Source organism: Pecten maximus, chromosome 10 (genome assembly GCF_902652985.1).
Source record: "Pecten maximus chromosome 10, xPecMax1.1, whole genome shotgun sequence".
Lineage (NCBI taxonomy): Eukaryota > Metazoa > Mollusca > Bivalvia > Pectinida > Pectinidae > Pecten > Pecten maximus.
In genome coordinates, this window is record NC_047024.1 from 33,693,350 (window position 1) to 33,716,959 (window position 23,610).

General features: G+C 35.8%; 2 protein-coding genes and 1 pseudogene across 2 annotated transcripts in view; 1 reads left to right on the forward strand and 2 right to left on the reverse strand.

Moving 5' to 3' along the window:
* The window catches only part of LOC117336396 (tetratricopeptide repeat protein 17-like), a 46,150-nt gene extending 45,034 nt beyond the window's left edge, over nucleotides 1-1,116 (reverse strand). Inside the window, exon 1 of the mRNA XM_033896900.1 lies at nucleotides 976-1,116. Within this exon, the coding sequence (XP_033752791.1) occupies nucleotides 976-1,107 (132 nt within the window). The 5' untranslated portion in view covers nucleotides 1,108-1,116. The remainder of the gene's footprint in view (nucleotides 1-975) is intronic.
* A 7,535-nt stretch (nucleotides 1,117-8,651) lies between these two features.
* On the forward strand, nucleotides 8,652-9,720 carry LOC117336641 (annotated as a pseudogene).
* A 5,169-nt stretch (nucleotides 9,721-14,889) lies between these two features.
* Nucleotides 14,890-19,379, reverse strand: LOC117336383. The gene is made up of 7 exons (XM_033896887.1): nucleotides 18,966-19,379; nucleotides 18,229-18,351; nucleotides 17,635-17,715; nucleotides 16,982-17,047; nucleotides 16,331-16,420; nucleotides 15,324-15,488; nucleotides 14,890-15,110 (listed from the first exon to the last, which is right to left on the reverse strand). Exons 1-7 carry the CDS (start codon nucleotides 19,199-19,201, stop codon nucleotides 14,951-14,953), a joined length of 921 nt encoding a protein of 306 aa, XP_033752778.1. The 5' UTR covers nucleotides 19,202-19,379; the 3' UTR covers nucleotides 14,890-14,950.
* Between the last annotated feature and the right edge of the window lie 4,231 nt (nucleotides 19,380-23,610).

The window sequence follows — 23,610 nt, forward strand, 5'->3', positions numbered from 1 at the left end:
TTAGTCTGTTTTAGTCACAAATCATGTAACCTAGCTGTGAAAAATGTACAAACCTGAAAACCAATCCCATGCGTCCCTTCACCCAAGTAACATGCAGCTAGTGTATGAAATGTGGACATGATTGACCAAAACAAACAATGCTTAACCTTGGTAAATATTACCTTCAATATACTGCTTGACTAAAGAGAACTTCTGTTTAGCTTGATTGGTTGAGCATAAGGCTAGTAATCTAGTGGTCCAGGGTTCGATCAATTGCAGAGGCAGTGAAATACATTCAATTTATCATGAGTATTCTCATCTACATTACTAATCAAATTAAATCCAATCCAATACATTGAAATTTGCAAAAGTTCCTTCTTTTTTATGAAAATATTATTGGTTCCCCTAGGTGTAAATCCATTCATGTACAGTAATTATCTATCTTACAGGTATATGTGTCGGTTCCTCATTTATTAGTGATTATCTCCCCTTGCCCAAATATCAACCCAAGATATGACATACGTGCTTATGACTTGTAATAACATAATAACGAATTGTAATTTTGGAAGCATGAATCATTCACGAATTCTGTATCGTCAGTCCTTACGCCGGACACAGGGAATTAATGAATCCCTAATATCTGTACTGTAAGGTTTAGAGATCAGATTGAACATGTACAGGTGCCCGTTCAAAGTCTAGTAGCTAGAGTTAGTTCACAGTATCTTTGCCTATAGCATAAATAATTACTACAACAACTGTGACAGGCAACCTGTACAAGCAGATGTCGCGATAGGAAGCAGGTGGTCGTAGCACTTGTGTCTCAGATAGAGAGGTGATGGGTCTAATTACGACTGTACGATATCGATTTGAGTAGGTAGCTTAGTCGATCAGGTGCACCTTGACACAAGTGTCGACAAATTGAACCTTACGGTAATATCATATCCATTTGAATGTGTACAGACATATCACATATTAATTTAAAAGTTAGACTTATACCTGAGCCCGAACTAGGCCTTCTTCGGTGACGACCCAATGCGACGATCCGCCAGCTATTGGAAAGTGGTGAGCTACAAGCAACACCACAACCAAAACAGTCGCCGCCATCTTGTGAAACTCATAAATATTCATGAGCAACTATGCGACTTCCGCACCAAGGCTACAACACAATGAACGAACAGTACGTGTCAAAATTAGCGAGTTTATATTGATCGTTAAGTTGGGGTCTGCATTTGTCAACTGATAAAGTATACAGGTCAATCAACCGATGCACGATACATAAATATAAATAATCAATATCCTTGATACAGTTGTGAAATATGTATTTATATTTTTTTATCGTCTTGGTCGGCAGGCCTACTATGTATATGTTAGTTTAGCTAAAATACAGTTTTGTTGATAAATGCTGCTATATGTATTATTTTCGTAAAGTACCGTATTTATGTAATGAAAGCCAAGGCCTGCTAGAATCATTTTAGTCAGAAGAAAGTTTATTCTTTCCATATACATGTACATGGCCACTATACATGTTAAAAGGCGAAACATAGAAAAAAAAATTGTTACAATTTCCACATATGTTTGGTATGTTTTCAAGTTCAGTATAGCATTCAATGTCGTGAAACATTAGTACAGTAATAAGGCATATCACCATAGGACATCACCTCAATGTGTAATAATCGGGGACGTATGTACGTAACGTTATAATAATCAAAGATCAATTAATAATCAAATACTATGAGAGAGAACGAAAGAGTGAGTCTTTGTAAGAATGATTCAAATGATGAGCAAAATAACACACATTTCTTGTATTTTGTTTCATATTAGAAGACACCATAGTGAAATTTCGGAATTATATTTTTCAAGTAGCTATATAGGTCAAAGGTCAGGGTCAAGGTCAGCATGCAGGTCCGCAAATATAGTACCAATGGAAAAGTCTTGTCACAATTGAAGCAAATGTCAAATCCTATCTCTGCAGTTAACGTACAGTAACAAAGGTTTAACTTTTTTTCAAAAGGTCGAATTAAGCTAGGTCCCCCTCAATTAAGTCAGCAGATGTCGTACCGAATTCTTGTCACAAGGAACACACATATCAAATCTGATCTTCATTAGTATTGACACAGCACTGTGTTATCAAAAAGAACACGTACCTATAACTGCTTACGGACACCAAAGCCGAAGGTAAAATTAACAATACATACAGTTCCCATGGACGTCGTCCTGGCCAGCTAAATAAAAAGAAGCGCATCTAATTTAAGAGCAATTGTAATGACAGTTTTTGTTATGCCATGTTGTATTTTGATAACGAGGAAGTTTGTGTAATATCATGCGGAAATAAACTCTTTATCTCGTACTGAAATGAGCCCAACAGGCTTTTTCGTTCTAGAAACAAAAACAAGAGGCCCATAGGGCCTGTATCGCTCACCTGGTTGGATTTGACCAAATGTCAAAATAATGTTCATGTTCAATTCCTTTTGTTTGTTAACCTTAAACAATGCTATTTATGGTTATAGCGTGGGGATCCCAACTGCTTTAAAGAAATAATGAAGTCCAGACTCTCTGAGTTTACAACATGCATTTATAACTTTATGACTAGTAGTGATTTAAAGGAATTACCTCTATTTCCCATATGGGGCCCTGCCCCTTTTGCCCCTCGGGGGTCAGAGTCACCATTTATGCAAAATCTGTTCCCCTTCCCCAAAGAATGTTTCTTACTCAATTGGGTTCAAATCCATTCATAAATTTATGACTAGTAGCGATTTAAAGGAATAACCTCTATTTCCCATATGGGGCCCCGCCCCTTTGGCCCCTCGGGGGTCAGAGTCACCATTTATGCAAAATCTGTGCCCCTTCCCCAAAGGATGTTTCTGACCATATTGGGTTCAAATCCATTCATAACTTTATGACTAGTAGCGATTTGAAGGAATTACCTCTATTTCCCCATTAGGCCCCGCCCCTTTGGCCCCTTGGGGGGGTCAGAGTCACCATTTATGCAAAATCTGTTCCCCTTCCCCAAAGGATGTTTCTGACCATATTGGGTTCAAATCCATTCATAACTTTATGACTAGTAGCGATTTAAAGGAATTGCCTTAATTTCCCCATTGGGCCCCGCCCCTCAGGCCCCTTGGGGGTCAGAGTCACCATTTATGCAAAATCTGATCCCCTTCCCTGAAGGATGTTTCTGACCAAATTGGGTTCAAATCCATTCATAACTTTATGACTAGTAGCGATTTGAAGGAATTACCTCTATTTCCCCATTAGGCCCCGCCCCTTTGGACCCTTGGGGGTCAGAGTAACCATTTATGCAAAATCTGTTCCCCTTCCCCAAAGGATGTTTCTGACCAAATTGGGTTCAAATCCATTCATAACTTTATGACTAGTAGCGATTTGAAGGAATTACCTCTATTTCCCCATTAGGCCCCGCCCCTTTGGCCCCTTGGGGGTCAGAGTCACCATTTATGCAAAATCTGTTCCCCTTCCCCAAAGGATGTTTTGGACCAAATTGGGTTCAAATCCATTCATAACTTTATGACTAGTAGCGATTTAAAGGAATTGCCTCAATTTCCCCTATTGGACCCCGCCCCTCAGGCCCCTTGGGGGTCAGAGTCACCATTTATGCAAAATCTTATCCCCTTCTGCCAAGGATGTTTCTGACCAAATTTGGTCAAAATCCAATAAGAACTTTTTGACTAGTAGCGATTTGAAGCAAATGTTGACGGACGGACGACGGACGACGGACGACGGACACCGGACGACGGACGACGGACGACGGACGACGGACGACGGACGCCGCACCATGGCATAAGCTCACCGGACCTTCGGTCCAGGTGAGCTAACAATACAAAATTGATATGCAGTTTTATATTTTCACAAATATCTTGAGAAGGTCATATAGGCCTATGTATGATCATATCAATAAAATATACATGTAGAGTTCGTAAAATATATAATTTGTAATTTGAAAACAGATGGTCTTTTGTAGTAATATTGTTTTATATATTTTACCCTCAGATCTGCATATAATGGACATATCAAAATAAAATGAAACTCATCCTCGATGTCACCCAAATTACAATGGTTGAGTTATTGACAGACCCCAATGCCTCGGGTAGAAGTGCCTGTTGTCTCACCAACTCCCACACATTGTGTAACAAACATGAAAACACACAGAAACAGGAGAGGAATGTTGAGACGGTCCCTTACCGATCATGGACAGCATGTACCTGGTTTTTTTTTTATCTACGATTTATTAAATGATGTCGAAATGTCGGGAAAAGGAGCATGTGTTATTGATACCAAAGTTAATATTTGATCAGTAACACAGGTGTTGGTTTACAAGATATGGTTACAATTTGTGAAAGTTATAGTTGTAAATGGAGATTTTCATTCTCTGTAGATAAAAGTAAAATTGTTGTTTTTACTAAAGGCAGAAAACAAGTTTTAGTAAAAGATGTGTATTTATATGGTAAAGCATTACCAGTTGTTGAGAATATTACGTACGTTGGTATTGTTTTGAATCTTAAACTGTGTTCATCAGACAGAACGGAGTGTGCATGTAAGAGAATGAAAAGTGTAACCATATGGCTCTTGTTCGATCTGGTGCTCATCCTAAGACCCTTAATCCTTTAACTGTTTCAAAGATGATTAAGACTAAAGTTTTCCCGTCTGCACTGTATAGGTGTGAACTATGGCAATTATCGAGAACCGAATTAATCAAATTAGAGCGCGCTCAAAATTTTATCGTAAAATCCATTCAAGGGTTAAACATTAGAACTAGAACTGATATGGCCAATTCCCTAATTGGATGGACCACTATAGAAGGTTATATTGACATCAGAAAACTTTTTTTCTTTGTCGTCTTTGCAGACTCAGACTGGACAGTAAATACTTAACTCATACTATATTTCTCAAACGTCTATTCATGTATCTTTTGAAGGAATCGTGTCAAAATGGTTTTATTCCTGATATCGTGAGAATACTTCGCAAGTATGATTTGTTTAATCAGTTGTTGCAGTATGCTTCTGATACAGTTTTTCCAAGTAGTTCAAAATGGAAGTCAATCGTCTATAAAGCTGTTTTTAATTGTGAAGAATTAATGATGTACAATAGAATGAATAACGATTCAGATTTCAGTAGGTTTTTGCTCATTCAAGATGTAATTTCTCCGCATATTTTATGGACAGCAGCACTAAAATTCCCTGAACATCTAAGCAAGTTAAGTACATTGTAATATAGTTCGATTATGTACTGATTGAAGATCAACAAACATTATAGAATTGTGTCATTTCTGTGGTGATTTACATAATGACCGTATATCACATAAAGTAATCCATTGTACAATAACTGAAAGTCTTAGAGACGATCTAAGGTGTCTTATTAGTGCTGTTTTTTTTTATATAGAATTTAGCGTGTTCTTACATTCCTTATCGGAATATAACTTAATTCATGTACTACTTGGTGGTAGCCTTCCCTACAGATTAAGTCCATCTGATCATGTGATATTTGTACTGCATAGTGCTATTTTTGTTGACAAAATGTTGCTGTTGTATCAGCATTAATATAGTAATACACGTATGGAATAAAATGAGTTTTTTTCAGGATTAGTGACGAATTATTAACTGTTTAATCAATTAATTATTTTTTTTACTATTATATCCCCCCTTACTTCGTGTACGTGTTAATGCGTGTGAAAGCCTGAGAGGACTTTGCTGGTAGGGCTCTCCCCAACCCCCTGGAAACCTCAGGCTTCACATGCATTGTAATCTGTCTGTAGTTATTTAGCTATTTCATAATGTATTACTTTACCCCTTCATCTCTGTAATTAATTGATGTGTTTATGTTCATTCAATTATATACCAATTGATGATACTTGATTTGTATTTAGACAACAATGCATATTTCTTTTTGTAACTCTTCAATTTGGAGGAAATAAAGAAATAATAATGCATGGCCATTTCGTGTCGGATCATGCTCGAAATAAATCGGACCTAAATTGCACCATACCAAACTATTACCAAATAAAAGTTATTAAAATGTTTATAACTAGTTTATTTTGTACTGAATTTTATTATGTTGAATATAAGCCAAGGAAACGATTGAACGACGATAAAATGGGGTTACGACAAATCTCAAACCAGAACGTATAAATCCCCCACGTAGGAAAAAAAAAGTCGACGTTCACGGGGCGATATATATATATATATATAAACCCAGCAAAACAAAAACAAACCAAACATAGAAAAACACACACAGGAGGCTCAACTCTAACTCAGTTTAATGCAAACTATTTATACATAGAATATCAAAACAGCGATCCGTAGATTATCGTGTTTTATTTATAGTGTCGCTATTACCTTCTCTCCCAGGTATGGTGTAAATAGCCTCTGGAGCTGTGAACTCGCACCCACGTCTTTCGTGATGAAAACAAGATACGAGATTAACGCATCGTGATACATGGTCGCAGGTCATCTTCCCCCATGGAAGTCGAGCTTTCTATTTTTTATTTATATATTACACAACATCACAGACGAATATGATGTACATGTAATGTGTCACCGAAACGTACATGCATGTTGAGCTCCCCATATATATAGGTAATTAAAATCAAGTCATCGATTGAAAATTAGCGGACGTAAAACCCGTAAAATAACTAGGAAGGCTCCTTTTAGACTCGACGCAAATTTTAAAGGAATTATTGTAGATGTAAACGAGGCTTTAACAGTTAACAGGCTGGTTGATCTTTAACGAAGTATTATGATTTTAAGTGTTTCTCCGTGGCAAAAGTCTAATATTAATAATAAAGTCTAATAATCGGGACAGTATGCCGTTCTGTTATCACAGAAAATATCCTTTTGATAGAGGGCCTGTTAATGTTGATATGCTAACATGCTCCCAAAATCCTACTATTGTATTATTGATGGTAAACGTAACATGAATATATGTCCCACCAGATCCAGTTTATGTTTCCCCGTCATTTATCAAAACCAGTTAAAAATTAAACAAAATGGTTAAATAAAAGAGGTGACTATATGTACATGTACTTCTTTAATCACCTTAACGAGAAATATGATTGTAATAGACTCGGCTAATGAACGTTTTCCTGAGGTTTGTTCTCAGTTTTACTTGTTGATCAATACCACGTAAGGAAGTTACTATCTACTTTTCAAATAATGTCTATATATCATAGTCTGTTCTAGATCAAGCTTCAGCCTTTAAAGGGACTATTACCTTAGATATCAACCTCAGGAATTGAAGAATTCGGCCTTTGAATAATAAGATATACCCATAATTAAGCGATACAAGCGGCTACACCGTCAAGTTGGGTGTTTTTGTACATATTTTCGGGGTCGGAACATTGTTTACATTGTAAACAATATCACGCTCGGTTGCTTACGGAGAAAGCCGAAAAGGTCACATGGCTTGTCACGTGACGCAGTTATTTACATCCGTCGCAAAGAAAAAATGGATTACGAGGTAAGTGTAAACAAACGCACATGTCTTCGGTATAACACATACTTTGCGCCTTTCTGCTAATTTATGTTCGCAAATAATGATTCTATAGTGTTATAATATATAAGTTTCAAAAATTGAGCTGGGTAATTTGTGTTATTTGGGCTTTGTCGTGCGATAAATATATATATCTATCACTGCCGTTCAACTAGTGGGGCCCAAAAAAGGGTAATTACAATCGGAACAGAAACTAGATGTATTCAGTAATTCAATAAGATTTTAGCTTGTTTGTGACTGTTTTCTTTTCAGAAATGCACAGGTATTGATACTTTCTTTGTATACAATCATATTTGATGTTTACAATAAATTCTGTGTTAATCATTTTGGTATGAATACATGCAAGTAATAAAGAGTACTACACATGTACGTGTGACATACGACACACCAGTGTTAGGCTACATGTATGTCATTGTGAAAAGTTTAATTGTGCAGAATAAATGCCAGAAGTAATGAGTAGGTCCGCTATGTTTCTACTTTTATGTTCCTTCTTCCTTTGATAGTTATAGAAAATTTCAATCGCTTGGGACATCAACACTATATATATATATATATGCTGGCTAATTATATATTCTGTTGTGTCATAGACTCCATCACCAGCTTCGCAAGGAACAAGTTCAAGTTTAGACAGTCCTGTCAGAGCTAGGGGAAGAGGGCGAGGGCGTTCACGTGCTAGGGGATGAGGCATAGGTCGTAGCACTGATAGATCTAGAACTGGCACAGCACGAGGGAGAAGAGTTGGTGGAAGAGGAGCCCGTGGAAGACATCAGGGCCAGGAAAGTGACAGGGCAGAAAATGCAGCAACCAGCTTGCAAGCCAGAAGATAAATATTGAAAGTAATTGATGTTTACTAATCGTTTAATTCACCAACCATATCAAACCATTATTATTAGAAACAACATTTAGCCGTTCTAAACTTTGCTTTTACAGCGATTTTACATTTCTGGGTATTGAATACATATATAACACTTTTTCATTTATTTTATCTGTCCTGTGTGACCATATCATTATTCAGTAATAATTTCAATATATTTTTTTTTATTTTCTGGATCCTGTACACTGTACTGTAAACATATCATTCTGTCTCCGATTACATTATCCAATTATTTAGTATCCAAATGTAACTATATAACCCAAATCTCTTACAGAAGTGTCATTTAAAAAGATTATTTATGTATCTATTCCAGACAAGAATTGATGAAATGTCACATGAAGAGACTAAGTATATTTTGCATCAGACAGCACAGCAGTTTCCTTCTTTGATTTTTGACTTGGTCAAAGACAGTAGTGGAAACATTGGAGGTTACCATCCCAGACCAGATGGAAACATGTACAGTCCAGATTGGTGTTTGTGGTAACTGCAGAGAAATGCCTACACAACCAGAGAAGCTCTGCTGCAAGAAAGATCTACCAAATTGTATAACTTTGCTTCCGGTAAGATTGTCTTCAATTGTGTAACATAATAAGCAATACATGTGTAGCTAGAATTATCTCATAAAAATACACTTCTGTTTTTTATGTTATCATTGTTGTTGAATTATTGCAGCTTAATTACAGAAATGTAAAGTTTTTTAATAAGTTTGTTTTAGAAATTTACACACATTTTCCATCTTTTCCCCATCAGGATTTCAAAGTTCTTATTTTGGACGAAGCTGTCTTGGCCCTAGCACGCCTTTACAGGCAAGACATGTTTGCTTTGCCAAATGAGGAGGACTGGAAGAAAGCCAACAGACAATATTGCCTACAGACAATATATATTGTGGCAAGTTGGTCGTCTTGGTACTGGTGACAGACGGGTCATCCCAAGCTGTGTGGTTTGGAAAATTAGAGACGGGTTCCCTGATGAATTTGGACAGTACACTGGTTTCAAGGCATTAAGGATTGCTTTAATTGATATCATATATGTGTTATATAAGGTATTTGTCCAATGATAAGTATGATGTAAATGATGAATTGTTGAAATATGTTCACTTATGTACCAATGCCCATGGATGTATAATGATGATGATGATGATGATGATGTGTCATAGATAAGTTTGTATAATCATGTTTTGAAGTGGTGATATTCACTAATGTATCTGTTATGATGATGATGATTTTAAAATACTTTACATATGTATGTGTAGATAAGAAATGTTGAATTATAATGCATGGGAAGATTGTAAGAAATCTTGTAATTTAAATAATGTGGATGGTTACTGAAAATTTGTGTCAGTGCCAAATAAAACAACGAGCATCCAAGAACTTGTGTCATATTTTTAAACGAACATTAATGTTCGGTTATTGCCATCAAGAACTGGACTGAGAAATATGACCATATTTGGTAGCCACATTCACCAATACGCCATCTACTGTCTGTTTCAATGAAATATGGCTGCCCCCATTGCCTTACGCTTCAAATAATTTACTTGCAAAAACATCTTCGTTTTATGTAGTAGTTTTACCGAAAATGTTGAAATGTATTCAGTAGATGTTTTCAAGATGCATACGATTTGAGAAATGCATAACGCTAGCGAAATGTGAAGACTAAATGAACCTGAACTTTGCGAATAACTCCAGGTCAATATATTTATGTAAACAAATATTGCGCAGGCGCGTTCGTCTCCGGATGTTTAGAAAGTTTTGCTCTTCCGTGTTCATTCCAAAACGGCTGACATTATAGCATCGGTCTGCAAATATGTTCGCGATTTACTTAAATGTGTATTATATATATTCTAGAATGTTACATCATTATCAACTAGATGAGTATTTATATAATTTAGAGAACGAAATATATCAATAACGGCATACGAGACGATACATTGTATCATACTATAGGTTACTGTACAGTACATGTTTGCGAGAAAGGTAGATACTAGGTGGCATTTGTGGTCAGGGTGACTGGTCATAGCGTTAACATTGTCATCGGTTTCCATATTCCATTTTCCTTTGACGAAAACGACCAATAAATCAAACGCAAATGATAATATCTTGTTGCCATGTCCACGGGATTGGTTGTTGTAGGCGATACTTAGAACGTATTTACTGTTGTAAGGGAGGTAACTGCAAGATTACGGAAATCAAACGTTAAACCAATTTGATTGGTCGATTCTCCATGACTTTGGCAATGGGTTTACAATCGAAGTGACAGATAACTACGGCAATATTCAGATGATATCAACAATAACACTTTTAGATACGTGTGGTCGGCAGTTGTCATGTTTAAAATGAACAATTATATAGCTTGTTTTTATTTCGGCAAAGTCGAGAATATTTACTGAAACGGACCACAGGTGAAGCAGACTTGGAAATACCGAAACGAAGAAAAATGGGGCTTAATTATAATATAAATTGGCATTATTTTCAGAGAATTGACCCACATATATGTTTTTCAATGCCTAATTGTATCATATGTAAAATATTAGAGGTTTACGAATTTTAAATTAATTTTTCATTTGCGAATCGCGGCCCGATTGTCGTTAGAGTTGAATTACCGAAATGGCCGATAGTGGACCCAAATCGATATTTTTACGAGAGAATGGACCCAATATAGGATCTATTAATCTTTGGTGTGTGTATAGAGACCATATGCATTTTTTTTCCTTTACCTGGAAGTATTTTGAAAGAATTTGCAAAATACCGAATTCACGATCAAATTTTCGATTGTGACGAACTACTGAGACGGTGTTAAGTTCATGTTAAATCAATCTGATTGAAATCAGCTGTTACATATGTACACATGGCTACGTTTACTATGCAATACGCCTACGTAATTTTTTTTCAAAGACGAAAAACGGAAATCCGGATTATCTAAAAACAAATGCAAAAAGACTTGTGATATTCACTTAATTTGACATTCAGCCATTAATTGTTATTTGTAGTTTTATAACTTCTGAAATAGTGTGATCGATTCTCTATATAATATTGCTGTGGAAATTGTGTTATTTTTCAAACAAATTCATTTTGATAATTTGTTAATTTAGAACGTTCATCAAGTCATGATCAAGACTTGAAATTCTCGCTACACCATACTTCAAACACAGTAATCAATGAATTGATAAATTGAAAATTGAAGTCAAGCAAATGAGTTAATATTTACCTAAATAATTTTTCAATTATATATATACAACACATGTTCAGATGACTATTTGTGCCATGCTGTTACAAGATTTCAGTTACAATTCTAAAATTGAATTAGTATGTAAATATATGTTATACTGTCAATATCCACAAAGCGAGTGTAGTCTACTGTACTCAGTCATGCCGGTAGATAGCGGTACATATACGTACTGCTTACATCTCGTGCTTACTTGTGTGAACTATAAATCAATAACAAAAATGGTTCATACATTTCTATATATGACTTCACAAATTATGCGGTGTCTGAAGATCTGAATGAAGTGAGTAAACGATGTATTAAATTATTTTTATGAAATATTCAAGTCATAGATCATTCTTTTTTTTAAAATACTGATTTCAGGTCCATTTTGGTAATTCAACTATAACGGCAATTAAAATACTTCTCGTTTTTTTAAAGCCGGAAAACCGAAATCCGGATTATCTAAAAACAAATGCAAAAAGACTTGTGATATTCAGCCGTTAATTGTTATTTGTAGTTTTATAACTTTTGATATATTGTGATTGATTCTCTATATAATATTGCTGTGGAACTTGTGTTATTTTTCAAACAAATTCATTTTAATAATTTGTTAATTTAAAATTTTCATCAAGTCATGATCAAGACTTGAAATTCTCACTACACCATACTTCAAACACGGAGTAATCAATGAATTGATAAACTGAAAATTTACCTTAAATAATTTTTCAATATACAACACATGTTCAGATGACTATTTGTGCCATGCTGTTACAAGATTTCAGTTACAATTCTAAAATTGAATTAGTATGTAAATATATGTTATCCTGTCAATATCCACAAAGCGAGTGTAGTTTACTGTACTCAAAGTCATGCCGGTAGATAGCGGTACATATACTTACTGCTTACATCTAGTGCTTACTTGTGTGAACTATAAATAATAACAAAATGGTTCATATATTTCTATATATGACTTCACAAATTATGTGGTGTCTGAAGATCTGAATGAAGTGAATAAACGATGTATTACATTATTTTTATGAAATATTCAAGTCATAGATCATTCTCTTAAAAATATTGATTTCAAGTCCATTTTGGTAATTTTACTATGACGGCAATCAGGCCTAGAATGGCGAATAAACCCCTAATATTTTACATATGATTAATTTTGACATTGGAGAACATAAAATTGTGTCCATTCTCTAAGCACTGGTAGAATGTACAGAATAGAGCTTCATGAATATATTCTCAAAATTACTAATTACCCCGGTGAATATAACATTTTATATAAACCTCCCATGACTGATGGTGAACTTAAACTTGCAAATCTCCTGTGTCAGTCCAATTTTTTAAATATATACACGTACTGTTATATATATAGTTATAGATATGGAATGCTTCACAATTTGCATACAGTTATGGAATCTTATAACACCCCCAAAAATGTTCTCACCACATAAAGGTGTGATTTGTGTAATTACATTGCTGAATTGTGTGGTTCAGTATGATTGGATGATTGGAAAAGGACAATAAATAGGGAATGTGTCGTCCCATCGAATGAACTGTAATCTTTGTGATCAGGTTTGAAGTTGAAAATGAATCTTGAAGTTTTCTTTTCCTGTTTGCTGAATTATTCGATGAAGATAGTCTTTATCTGGTTGTTATTCTTTATCACATTGTTTACAATACTGTAATTATAACAGAAGTTTATCTTCTCATATACAGATTTATTAACATCAAATGATTCCTGAACAAAAGGAGTCAGGTTTTTTTGTTTTGAAGTACCATAAATGCTTGAGTACAGTTTCAATAGGATACATTCCTAATTCGGGCCTTGATTAGCAGCTCTGGTTTTGGTTTTCAGTAATTCTTTATGTGTGTTTCATCATATTTAGTTGAAATACAACTATGTATGCCAAACTAACGATGGAACTAGCCTAAATTTAGTGCATATTAGAAGTTGGCATCAATAAGGTCAGAGAGTCCTGGCTGTATTATAACTGATGATGCCTTCCCGAAAGAAAGAAGACATATTTTATTTTCATCGATCCAAGATAGATCAACAAACTTCCAATTTCAATTAGGACCTTACAGAAACATGCATGTGTACAATCAAATCAGAACAGCTGCAAACATTTCAAATTATTTGCAATTAATTCCTAAACCGATATCAGTAAATTTATCAACTTAAAACTAAGAAGATTACTGATTTTGCATTAAACAATAATGTTCGTTTACAGTACTTCCAGTACTTTGATTATTGTTAAAACCAAATAAAATCTGTAGACGAATTCACTACAAAAAAGGCTATGAATACAGATGATCATCCCCGAACACTGTAATGTTCACATACACAGACCATACTAAAGACACATTCCAAACTTGTGACACATACATCATATTTAGCCAGCCTGTGACACATACACCATACTTAGCAAAGTTGTGACACATACACCATACTTAGCAAAGTTGTGACACATACACTATACTTAGCAAAGTTGTGACACATACACTATACTTAGCAAAGTTGTGACACATACATCATACTTAGCAAAGTTGTGACACATACATCATATTTAGCCAGCCTGTGACACATACATCATACTTAGCAAAGTTGTGACACATACACCATACTTAGCAAAGTTGTGACACATACACTATACTTAGCAAAGTTGTGACACATACACTATACTTAGCAAAGTTGTGACACATACATCATACTTAGCAAAGTTGTGACACATACATCATATTTAGCCAGCCTGTGACACATACATCATACTTAGCAAAGTTGTGACACATACACCATACTTAGCAAAGTTGTGACACATACAAAGTTGTGACACATACATTATACTTAGCAAAGTTGTGACACATACATTATACTTAGCAAAGTTGTGACACATACACTATACTTAGCAAAGTTGTGACACATACATCATACCTGTGAATATCACACCATACATACAAAATGTGTGAACAAGCCAAACTTGTGACACAATAATTGGTACATACACAATACTTTTCATAGACATACATTTTCCATCCGACAAGTAGTAGATTAGTTTTGCACATGAATTTTGAAACATAAAACACATGTGAAACCCAAATCTTATATGGCATATACTACAAATAATAATAGCTACAAATGTAGCTGTTGTGGGCCAACACCTAACAACATCCCCACTTCCCCAATGAGGTTATTCATAGAATAATGACAGTAGCCTTGTAGCAAGTTTTGTTGAAATCTCCTAAGTGGTTAAGGAGGAGTAGCCAGCAGATTGTTGAGTCCTATTTGTGACACTAGAATCACTTAAGTCTTGACTTTTTTTCTTCTACTAATGTGGCAGTAGAAGGTGGAGTAAGGAGGGCTAAACCGCTGGAAATGTGTCTGGGATCTTAGGGCGATAACGTCTTGCTTTTATGCATTCCTTCTCTATCAAGTAGCCTCTTTTCAACTACAGCAGAAATCAGGTCACTGATGTAGCTGTATTTCTTTTTCACTTTGTAGGGCACAGCGGACCACCTTCCACTTTTCTTGTTGTAAGTTCTGTGGTACCTTTAAACAAAAGAAAATCCTAAAAGTCATGCAATCAGTTCATCCGAACACACAGAAACAAATATATAAACCATGTAAACATTGAGTATAAAGGAAGTAACAGACCAAAATAACAAGTACGATATTCAAAATATCAGTGTCTTCAGCCATTATGCCATGTACAAATAAATATATAACAGGAACTACCAGAACTGGCAATATCGCAATCCTTACCTTACTGAGCCATCTGCATTTGTCTTTGTTTCTCTATCGATGTGGAAGTTGTAGTCAAGAGCTGCCAAAATGGTGCGTGCCTTGTAAACAGGCGGAGTGTAAGCAAACCTTTTGGCTGCATACATTAATATCAACTGGTGATAGTTTTCAAGTTCTGCTGTACTTCTGTAAGACAAATATAAGAAAAAATAACTTCTGTTCGAAGATTATTATGAACGTAAACATTGTCTTTTCAAATGATAAATACTAGTACATTTCAACTCTGTTTTTTTTTCCTTCTTTTAGGAATGCAATATTACAGAGTATACAGTAACGCTGTATTGATCTTTACCAATTCACAGATTTTTTCCTCAAAAATTAATTCACATCAGATTTTAAAAGAATATTTATATACTATTCTATTTGCCCTTTTGGTATCCTTACCTAAAGTTCAGAAAGTAGTGTATTTTATCGAGGAATGGTTTGTAGAGCACAATTAACCTTCCTCAGTGTGTTGTGAGCTGTACTGCCCTTTTCCAGAGACTTTCCTACAGCTTCAACATCAGGGCAGGTGAGCTAATAAAAACAATTGAGGGAGAAATAAATATCTGACATTTAAAAATATAACCGGAACTGTGACACTTCATCAAGAATCCGGAATGTCTTGTGGTAATATATCCTCCAAATTGGCCATATAGGTTTTATGATTGACATTTACAAACATACCAAATTCCAGTGACCTTGACCTTTAGTCAGTAGAATCATTGCTTAATTTTGACAAACACTGCTTCAAAGTGTCATTAATAAATGTTCATCAGTGAAAAGGATCAAAGTTTGACATCGACTTTGGACTCTGTGACCTTGACCTAGGCTTTATACTGGAGTGTTGATTTCTGTGAACTGGACATCTTTGCCAAGTTCAGGTAAATCAGTCAAAAAACACCAAATTACAGCCAGGAATAAAATTTTTGAGCTAGGTCATCCATATCTCGGATACAGACCATTTTGAATTTTGAATTGTTCTGTACCTGAGAGTGATGTCGAAACTTGGTTCATAATCCTCATCATCAGTGGTTTGGTCATCCTCGTCGACATTTTCAGTGACATCTATTGTTAAGCTGATAAAAGGAGAAAACAAAAATATAAAAAACAGATAAATCATAACAGGAGCTATTGTAGAACAGCATAGCTTGTCTCAAAAATGTTTGTCTATAAATATTTAAAATACATAAATTGGTATAATTTTGAATATTGGAAAAATAAAACTAATATTGCATACTTGACTTAACTAATTTGTGATACTCAGTCTTCATTCATAAGTAGCTGAAAACCTACGATACATTCAAAAAATGAAAAAAAATGTAGAAAAACAAGAAAGCAAAAAAATTTTTAGTTCAACTCTGGGATGTGATGGTCTAACTCCACAGGATTGGATTGTTTTGTTTAATGTCCTATGAACAGCCAGGGTCATTTAAGGCCGTGCCACGTTTTGAGGTGTAGAAAAGCCCGAGTACTCGGATAAAAACCACTAGCCCACGGTCAGTACCTGGCAGCTGCCCCACGTAAGTTTCGTACTCGCAACCCAGAGATGGAGGGCTAGTAATAAAGTGTCGGGACACCTTAACCACTCAGCCACCACAGCCCTTAACCCCACAGTAATATACATCAATGAAACTTACTCAAAAGGATTTATGAAGCTGCTCGCCTCTTTGGTAGTGATATCAGCCTTCTGAATATGTTGATTCCTTCAAAATAGATATAATAAATGACATTAATTGTTTATTGTAGTATTGATCGTTCTTTCTAAAAATATTACTTCTACCTACGATTCTGGACACTGCAGTTCAGAAAAATCATTTATTTCAATCATGTTTGAAATGTCTGAAGAAGAAATACAAATGTAGTATTTATATTTATATTCAGTTTGTTTATTTTTCAAAGCATTTTTCCAGTGTAATTTGTTTATCTATGTAATACATAACACAGAAGAAAATACATATGTACATAGCAGATTCATTACTCACACATACACACACATACATAGAAGATTCATTACTCAAACATACACACACATACATACATGTAGCAGATTCATTATTCACAAACGACAGAGGTTTGACTATCTAAAAGATAATTCTCTTGTGAAACACTAAAATATTCTCGGAAAAGACGCAGCTCATTTTTCTTGAATGCAAAGATGGAGGTTTGTTGAGCTGAACATATGCATTGAGATCATTTTGACTTATAGATCAATATTATAGAATGTCGTCGTACTCCGAATTACAAACCAGCAATGCAAATACATACTGGTACATGTACATACTGTACTTACTGAAAATCACTTGTGGATGGTCCAGGCAATGACATGTCTTTCCAACATTCTTGCACAAACACTCCTGACATTTCTCGACCACTAAATAAAAAGAGAACCTATATACACATCATGTATATAAATCTTCACTTAATTACATGATAATATATCCATTATCTAGCAACATATATACAAAAGAAACATGCTGGAATCATTATATAAATACATGTGTGCATATATATACAGCTTCAAAGACCAAACAGATAGTCATCCACCTAAAATATTCATTTAAAAAAACATAAATAACACACATAAACATACAGAACAAACATTTTAGTCATAGAATTACCAACAGTTGGAAAACAAAACAAAAGAAATCAAATCAACACAAACTGTATAAATCGTTGATGTTGTTTATCTTGCAATTGTTTGCCCACCAACACATACATTTTATTCTTAATGTGCTTCATTGACAGTAAATTATTGATAATGCCAGTCCTAAATTTAGAATAGAAGTTATGTATCTGTATGTGTGATCGGTAATTATAACGGTCATTATACATACCATGCTACACCACATTTCCAACTGCCTCAAACTTAATCATATAAACATACCTTATAGTGACTTCACTTTCTGAACACTCTCGTGGAGGTATATATCTTCTTGCAGGTGTGGAATACATATGGATGTGGCCGGTTGAAGTGGTGGATTTATCTGATATTTTCTTAAATTCATAACTGAAATTGACAATTTCAATACCATTCATTATTTGAATATAAAACAATACTGATGTTTTTTTTTTTTTTAAATGGCATTTAATTGTATTCTACTGTGTTATATATGAAATGGTAATAATAAGGACTTTTGCTGCCATATATGATAATCATTAATGTATATGTACTACATACATATATATATATACATGTATGAAAATCTAGATCTGCCGTCTAATGAATTTCATATGCATTTTATATTTTTTATAAACATACGTTGCACTGTTTATTATAAATGTGATGTTTATAATCACTGTCGTTTATTTTCATATCACCAGTACCGCCATATAATATCGAATAGCCCTTGTATTTATTCACCACATCAATTTTCCTAAGAACGAATACCCCCAATTGGGCCCCACTTTGCGTTCAACAACAAACACGTTGTGTCACTATTGTAAATTTATATACAATTACTATTTAACCATTACCAGATGACACTTTCAGTAGAGAAGTTCAATAACACAATCATGCTTAAACGGTGGATACCGGACTATCAATGGCAATATTGGATACGTTTATCTATTATATATACAGTAGTTATATATCTAACATGATACCGTAGCGAATTAGCTTACCTGTCAAGAAGCAGCTTCGCTAATTTAGAATCAGTCTCCAGTGCGAGATCTTCCTTTACCTTACGCCATCTATCTATCTCTTTGCTGATGTAGATTCTCGCCTCTCCTCTTCTCTGTTCTGATTCTTTTTTCCTTCGTTTTCTTGCACTTTCCGTCAAGTAACTTTTAGGACCTCGTCGTTTTTTCTGGTTTGCGTCCGCCATTTTGCTTTTTTCTCGGTTTACGCGCATGCGCATTTTCAGGCTACGAGCGGTAATTTATGAATTAGTTCGAGACCGAAATGTTTACCTTTTATATTTTTTAGATATATATCGTAAATGGTTGCAGTGACTTTTAATTTTTGTAATTAAGAGAAAGTGTTAGTTTTGTAACATACTCATAGAAAATATAACGTTTTATATCCATTTCTCATGGTGTTTTCTAACCATATAGTCCCTTTAATATTTCAAAGTATTATCCAGCTTCCAGTAGATCTACAGAAAGTGAAATTAACATGGATCTTTTGGGGAAATCTGACGAGAGATATGCAGTTAAAGTGTTCAGTTTTGATCAATTAAGTTAGGGTGTCAATAATCGGCCCCCATTACACTAGGAGATGCGAGTTTACCAGGGGAGTGTTGAGATCCCAAATTTTGTCGCCTCTTACCCATATATATATATATATATATATCTCAAGGACATGTAAAACACATCTACAACATTTTGTGACGAATGGCTCAAAATAAATCGGGCCTAAATTGCACCATACCAGAATATTGGCCGATTGAAATCAATAAAATGTTTATAACTTAATTTTGTTCTGAATTTTATTCGGAAATCAATAAGAAACCCTTGGTGAGCTCTACCTGTGCGACATTCCTCAGTACAAAACAGCCGTATACAGAAACAATTTAACGACGACAAAAATGGGGTTACGAAAAATCCCAAACCAGAACGTAAATCCCCCACATAGAAAACCCCAATGGAGTTCATCTCCAACACTAACGTCTCTGCGTGTGGGCAACTCGGTGTTAACTAACCAAGCGTGTTTACCAATCAAACTATTTTATATAGAATATCAAAACAGCGATCCGTAGATTATCGTGTTTTATTTATAGTGTGGCTATTACGTTCTCCCCCAGGTATGGTGTAAATAGCCTCTGGAGCTGTGAATACACACTGTCATATTTACATGTAAAAATAAACATTGTAGGTTCTCGACTTTAATAAGTCATTGCACGTGTCTTTATATTATGTCTGGACACTGGTTAGTCCCAAAGTAACATTATGAACCGGGACATCCATGATACACACAAACAGACCCATGGATTTGTGTCCACGTCCTTGTTACTACGTATTTGTCATTGATCGATATTAATAAAAATTATGTATTATTAATGATACTTATGTTAGCCTGTCGGGATGAAGCTATGAGTTATCAGCTATCATTATATATTTTAAGGTCACAGCTCAAATTAATTTTGAAAATATAGAACAATTTCCTCTACACATGAGATCCAACGCATAGGCGTATAGCACGCTAATTAGACAAAGATCGGTATGACATAATAAAATATGACATAATTGATATTTGACTAATGAACGTACTTAACACCTACGTACAGTCCAACGTAATGAAGTTTACTTTGTATCATACTGATATGTCTTAGGACCAGTTTACACATTACTATAGACACACCGAGTCGATGACCTTAATATTGTTGTACCAAGGTCATTCATTTAAATAACATTCAACAGAAATAGGACATCCTCATTTTGCTTGCTGTCATGACGCAAGACATGGAACTGCATGTATACCTGACCTTGAAATGGACCAAGGCTATTCATTTGAATCACTTTATAAAATAATAAATCCAAAGTATATTAAAAAGCGTCTTTTCCAGTAAGAGAGGGCTGTATGGAAAATAAAGTTTGATTGACCAAAGGGAAAAGTATAAATTACTTTGACCTTTGACATTTTCATCTGAACAGCAGTCAAAACTTGCCTTCAACAAGAACATGTACATGTATATGTACTTTGAATGATTATGTCTGACCGTTTGAACGTGTACTGCAAAGCGCATAGGCAAACATACTTGTCTGATAAGAGGGGACTACATGTGTCCCCCCTACCAAGGTTGGGGATGATCTGCTGCATACATTGCTACATTTGAGTTATCTCCCTTCCTTTCCTGTCCGTTCTCTCTTTCTGTGTCTCGTTCTCCTCTGTTGTCCCCTTGACTTGCAAGGCTTTGAAGCCCCTCACAAAAAAACAACTTGTGTAATTTCATACATTATACCAAGGGTTTATATAAATATCATATAGTATCATTTATTGTGAACATGAAATATTACACGCTTGTAAAACAAGAGGCCCATGGGGCCTGTATCGCTCACCTGGTTGGATTTGACCCAATGTCAAAATAATGTTCATGTTCAATTCGCTTTATTTGTAAATCTCAAACAATGCTATATATGGTTATAGTGTGGGGATCCCAACTGCTTTAAGAAATAATGAAGTCCAGACTCTCTAAGGTCTGAAAGATTTCAAGAACTGTTTTTAGAACATGCATTCATCACTTTATGACTAGTAGAGATTTAGATGAATTACGTTTATTTCCCCTATTGGGCCCCGCCCCTTTGGCCCCTCAGGGGTCAGAGTCACCATTTATGCAAAATCTGTTCCCCTTTCCCCAAGGATGTTTTTGACCAAATTGGGTTCAAATCTATACATAACTTTATGACTAGTAGCGATTTAAAGGAATTGCCTCAATTTCCCCTATTGGGCCCGCCCCTCCGGCCCCTGGGGGGTCAGAGTCTCCATTTATGCCAAATCTGATCCCCTTCCACCAAGGATGTTTCTGACCAAATTTGGTAACAAGAGGCCCATAGGCCTTAACGGTCATCTGACAAACACTTACACTTACAGCAGGGACACGCCTCTCAATCCAGCATTATTACCATAAATTATTTATCGCAGCCAGTTATGTTTTAGATCAAATTTGGTTTTTATCCATTTAGCTTGTCCAGGAAGAGCAGCATCTTAAAGCAAAATTTCAGCCAAGTTCCCATTTTTGGGGCATGCCCCTCTGTCCCAATGGGTCAGACAAGACTCATTTATATTAATTAGGATTGCCTTTCCCCAATGATGTTTCATACTAAATATGGTTGTAATCAATTAAGGCATTAAGGAGGAATTGCAGTTTTAAGAAATGTTTAACCTAAGCGCTCCTTTTGCCCCATCTTTTTTTCCCCAGGGGTCAGACCTGTCTCATTAATGATATGATTGCCGTCACCTTATGTTTCACATCAAATTTGGTTGTAATCCACCAAAAGGTAAGGGAGGATTAGGATTTAACAGCAAATATTCACCAAAGTTCCCCTTTTGGGGCCCTGCCCCTCAGGCCCCTGGGGTCACACTAGCCTCGTTTATATAAAATATGACCACCCTTCCCAAAGGATGTTTCACACCATATTTCGTATTAATCCACCCAAGGGTTAGAGAGAAGTAGGATTTATAGCAAAAATTCACCAAAGTTCCCCTTTTGGGGCCCCGCCCCTCTGGCCATAGGGGTCAGACGAGCCTCATTTATATAAAATATGATTGTCCTCCTCCGATGATGTTTCACACCAAATTTGGTAATAATTCACTATGGGGGTTAGGAGGAGTAGGATTTTATAGCAAAATTTCATCAAAGTTCCCCTTTGGGGCCCCGCCCCTCTGGCCCCAGGGGCCACACCAGCCTCGTTTATATAAAATATGATTGTCCTCCTCCAACGATGTTCCACACCAAATTTTGTAATAATCTACTTTTGGGTTTTGGAGGAGTAGTATTTTAAAGCAAAATTCATCAAAGTTCCCCTTTTCGGGCCCCGCACCTCTGGCCCCAGGGGTCACACTAGCCTCATTTATATAAAATATGACCGCCCTCCCCAAATGATGTTTCACAACATATCTGGTTGAAATCTACCAAACGGTTAAGGAGGAGTAGGATTTTATAGCAAAATTTCATCAAAGTTCCCCATTTGGGGCCCCGCCCCTCAGGCCCTAGGGGTCACACCAGCCTCATTTATATAAAATATGATCACCCTCCCCAAATGATGTTTCACACAATATCTGGTTGAAATCCACCAAAGGGTAAAGGAGGAGTAGGATTTTATAGCAAATATTCACATAAGTTCCCTTTTTGGGGCCCCTCTGGCCCCAGGGGTCAGACCAGCCTCAATTATATAAAATATGATTGCCCTCCCCTGATGATGCTTCAAACCAAATTTGGAAGTAATCCACCCAAGCGTTAAGGAGGAGTAGCGTTTTGAAAGAAAAAGTTTACGGACGGCGCACGGCGCACGGCGGACGACGACGGACAAAGCACGATGGCTATAGGTCATCCTGACCCTTTGGGTCAGATGACCTAAAAATCCAATAAGAACTTTTTGACTAGTAGCGATTTGAAGCAAATGTTGACGGACGGAAGACAGACGAACGATGGACGGACGACGGACGCCGCGCCATGACATAAGCTCATCGGACCTTCGGTCCAGGTGAGCTTAAAATCAATGACAACAAAACTTATCAATTATTATAGTTTGTCATTTTATTGTGTAAAGAAGCTTTGTACTACAAAGTATCTATACTGTAACAACAGGTAGTACATCATGTTGGAGA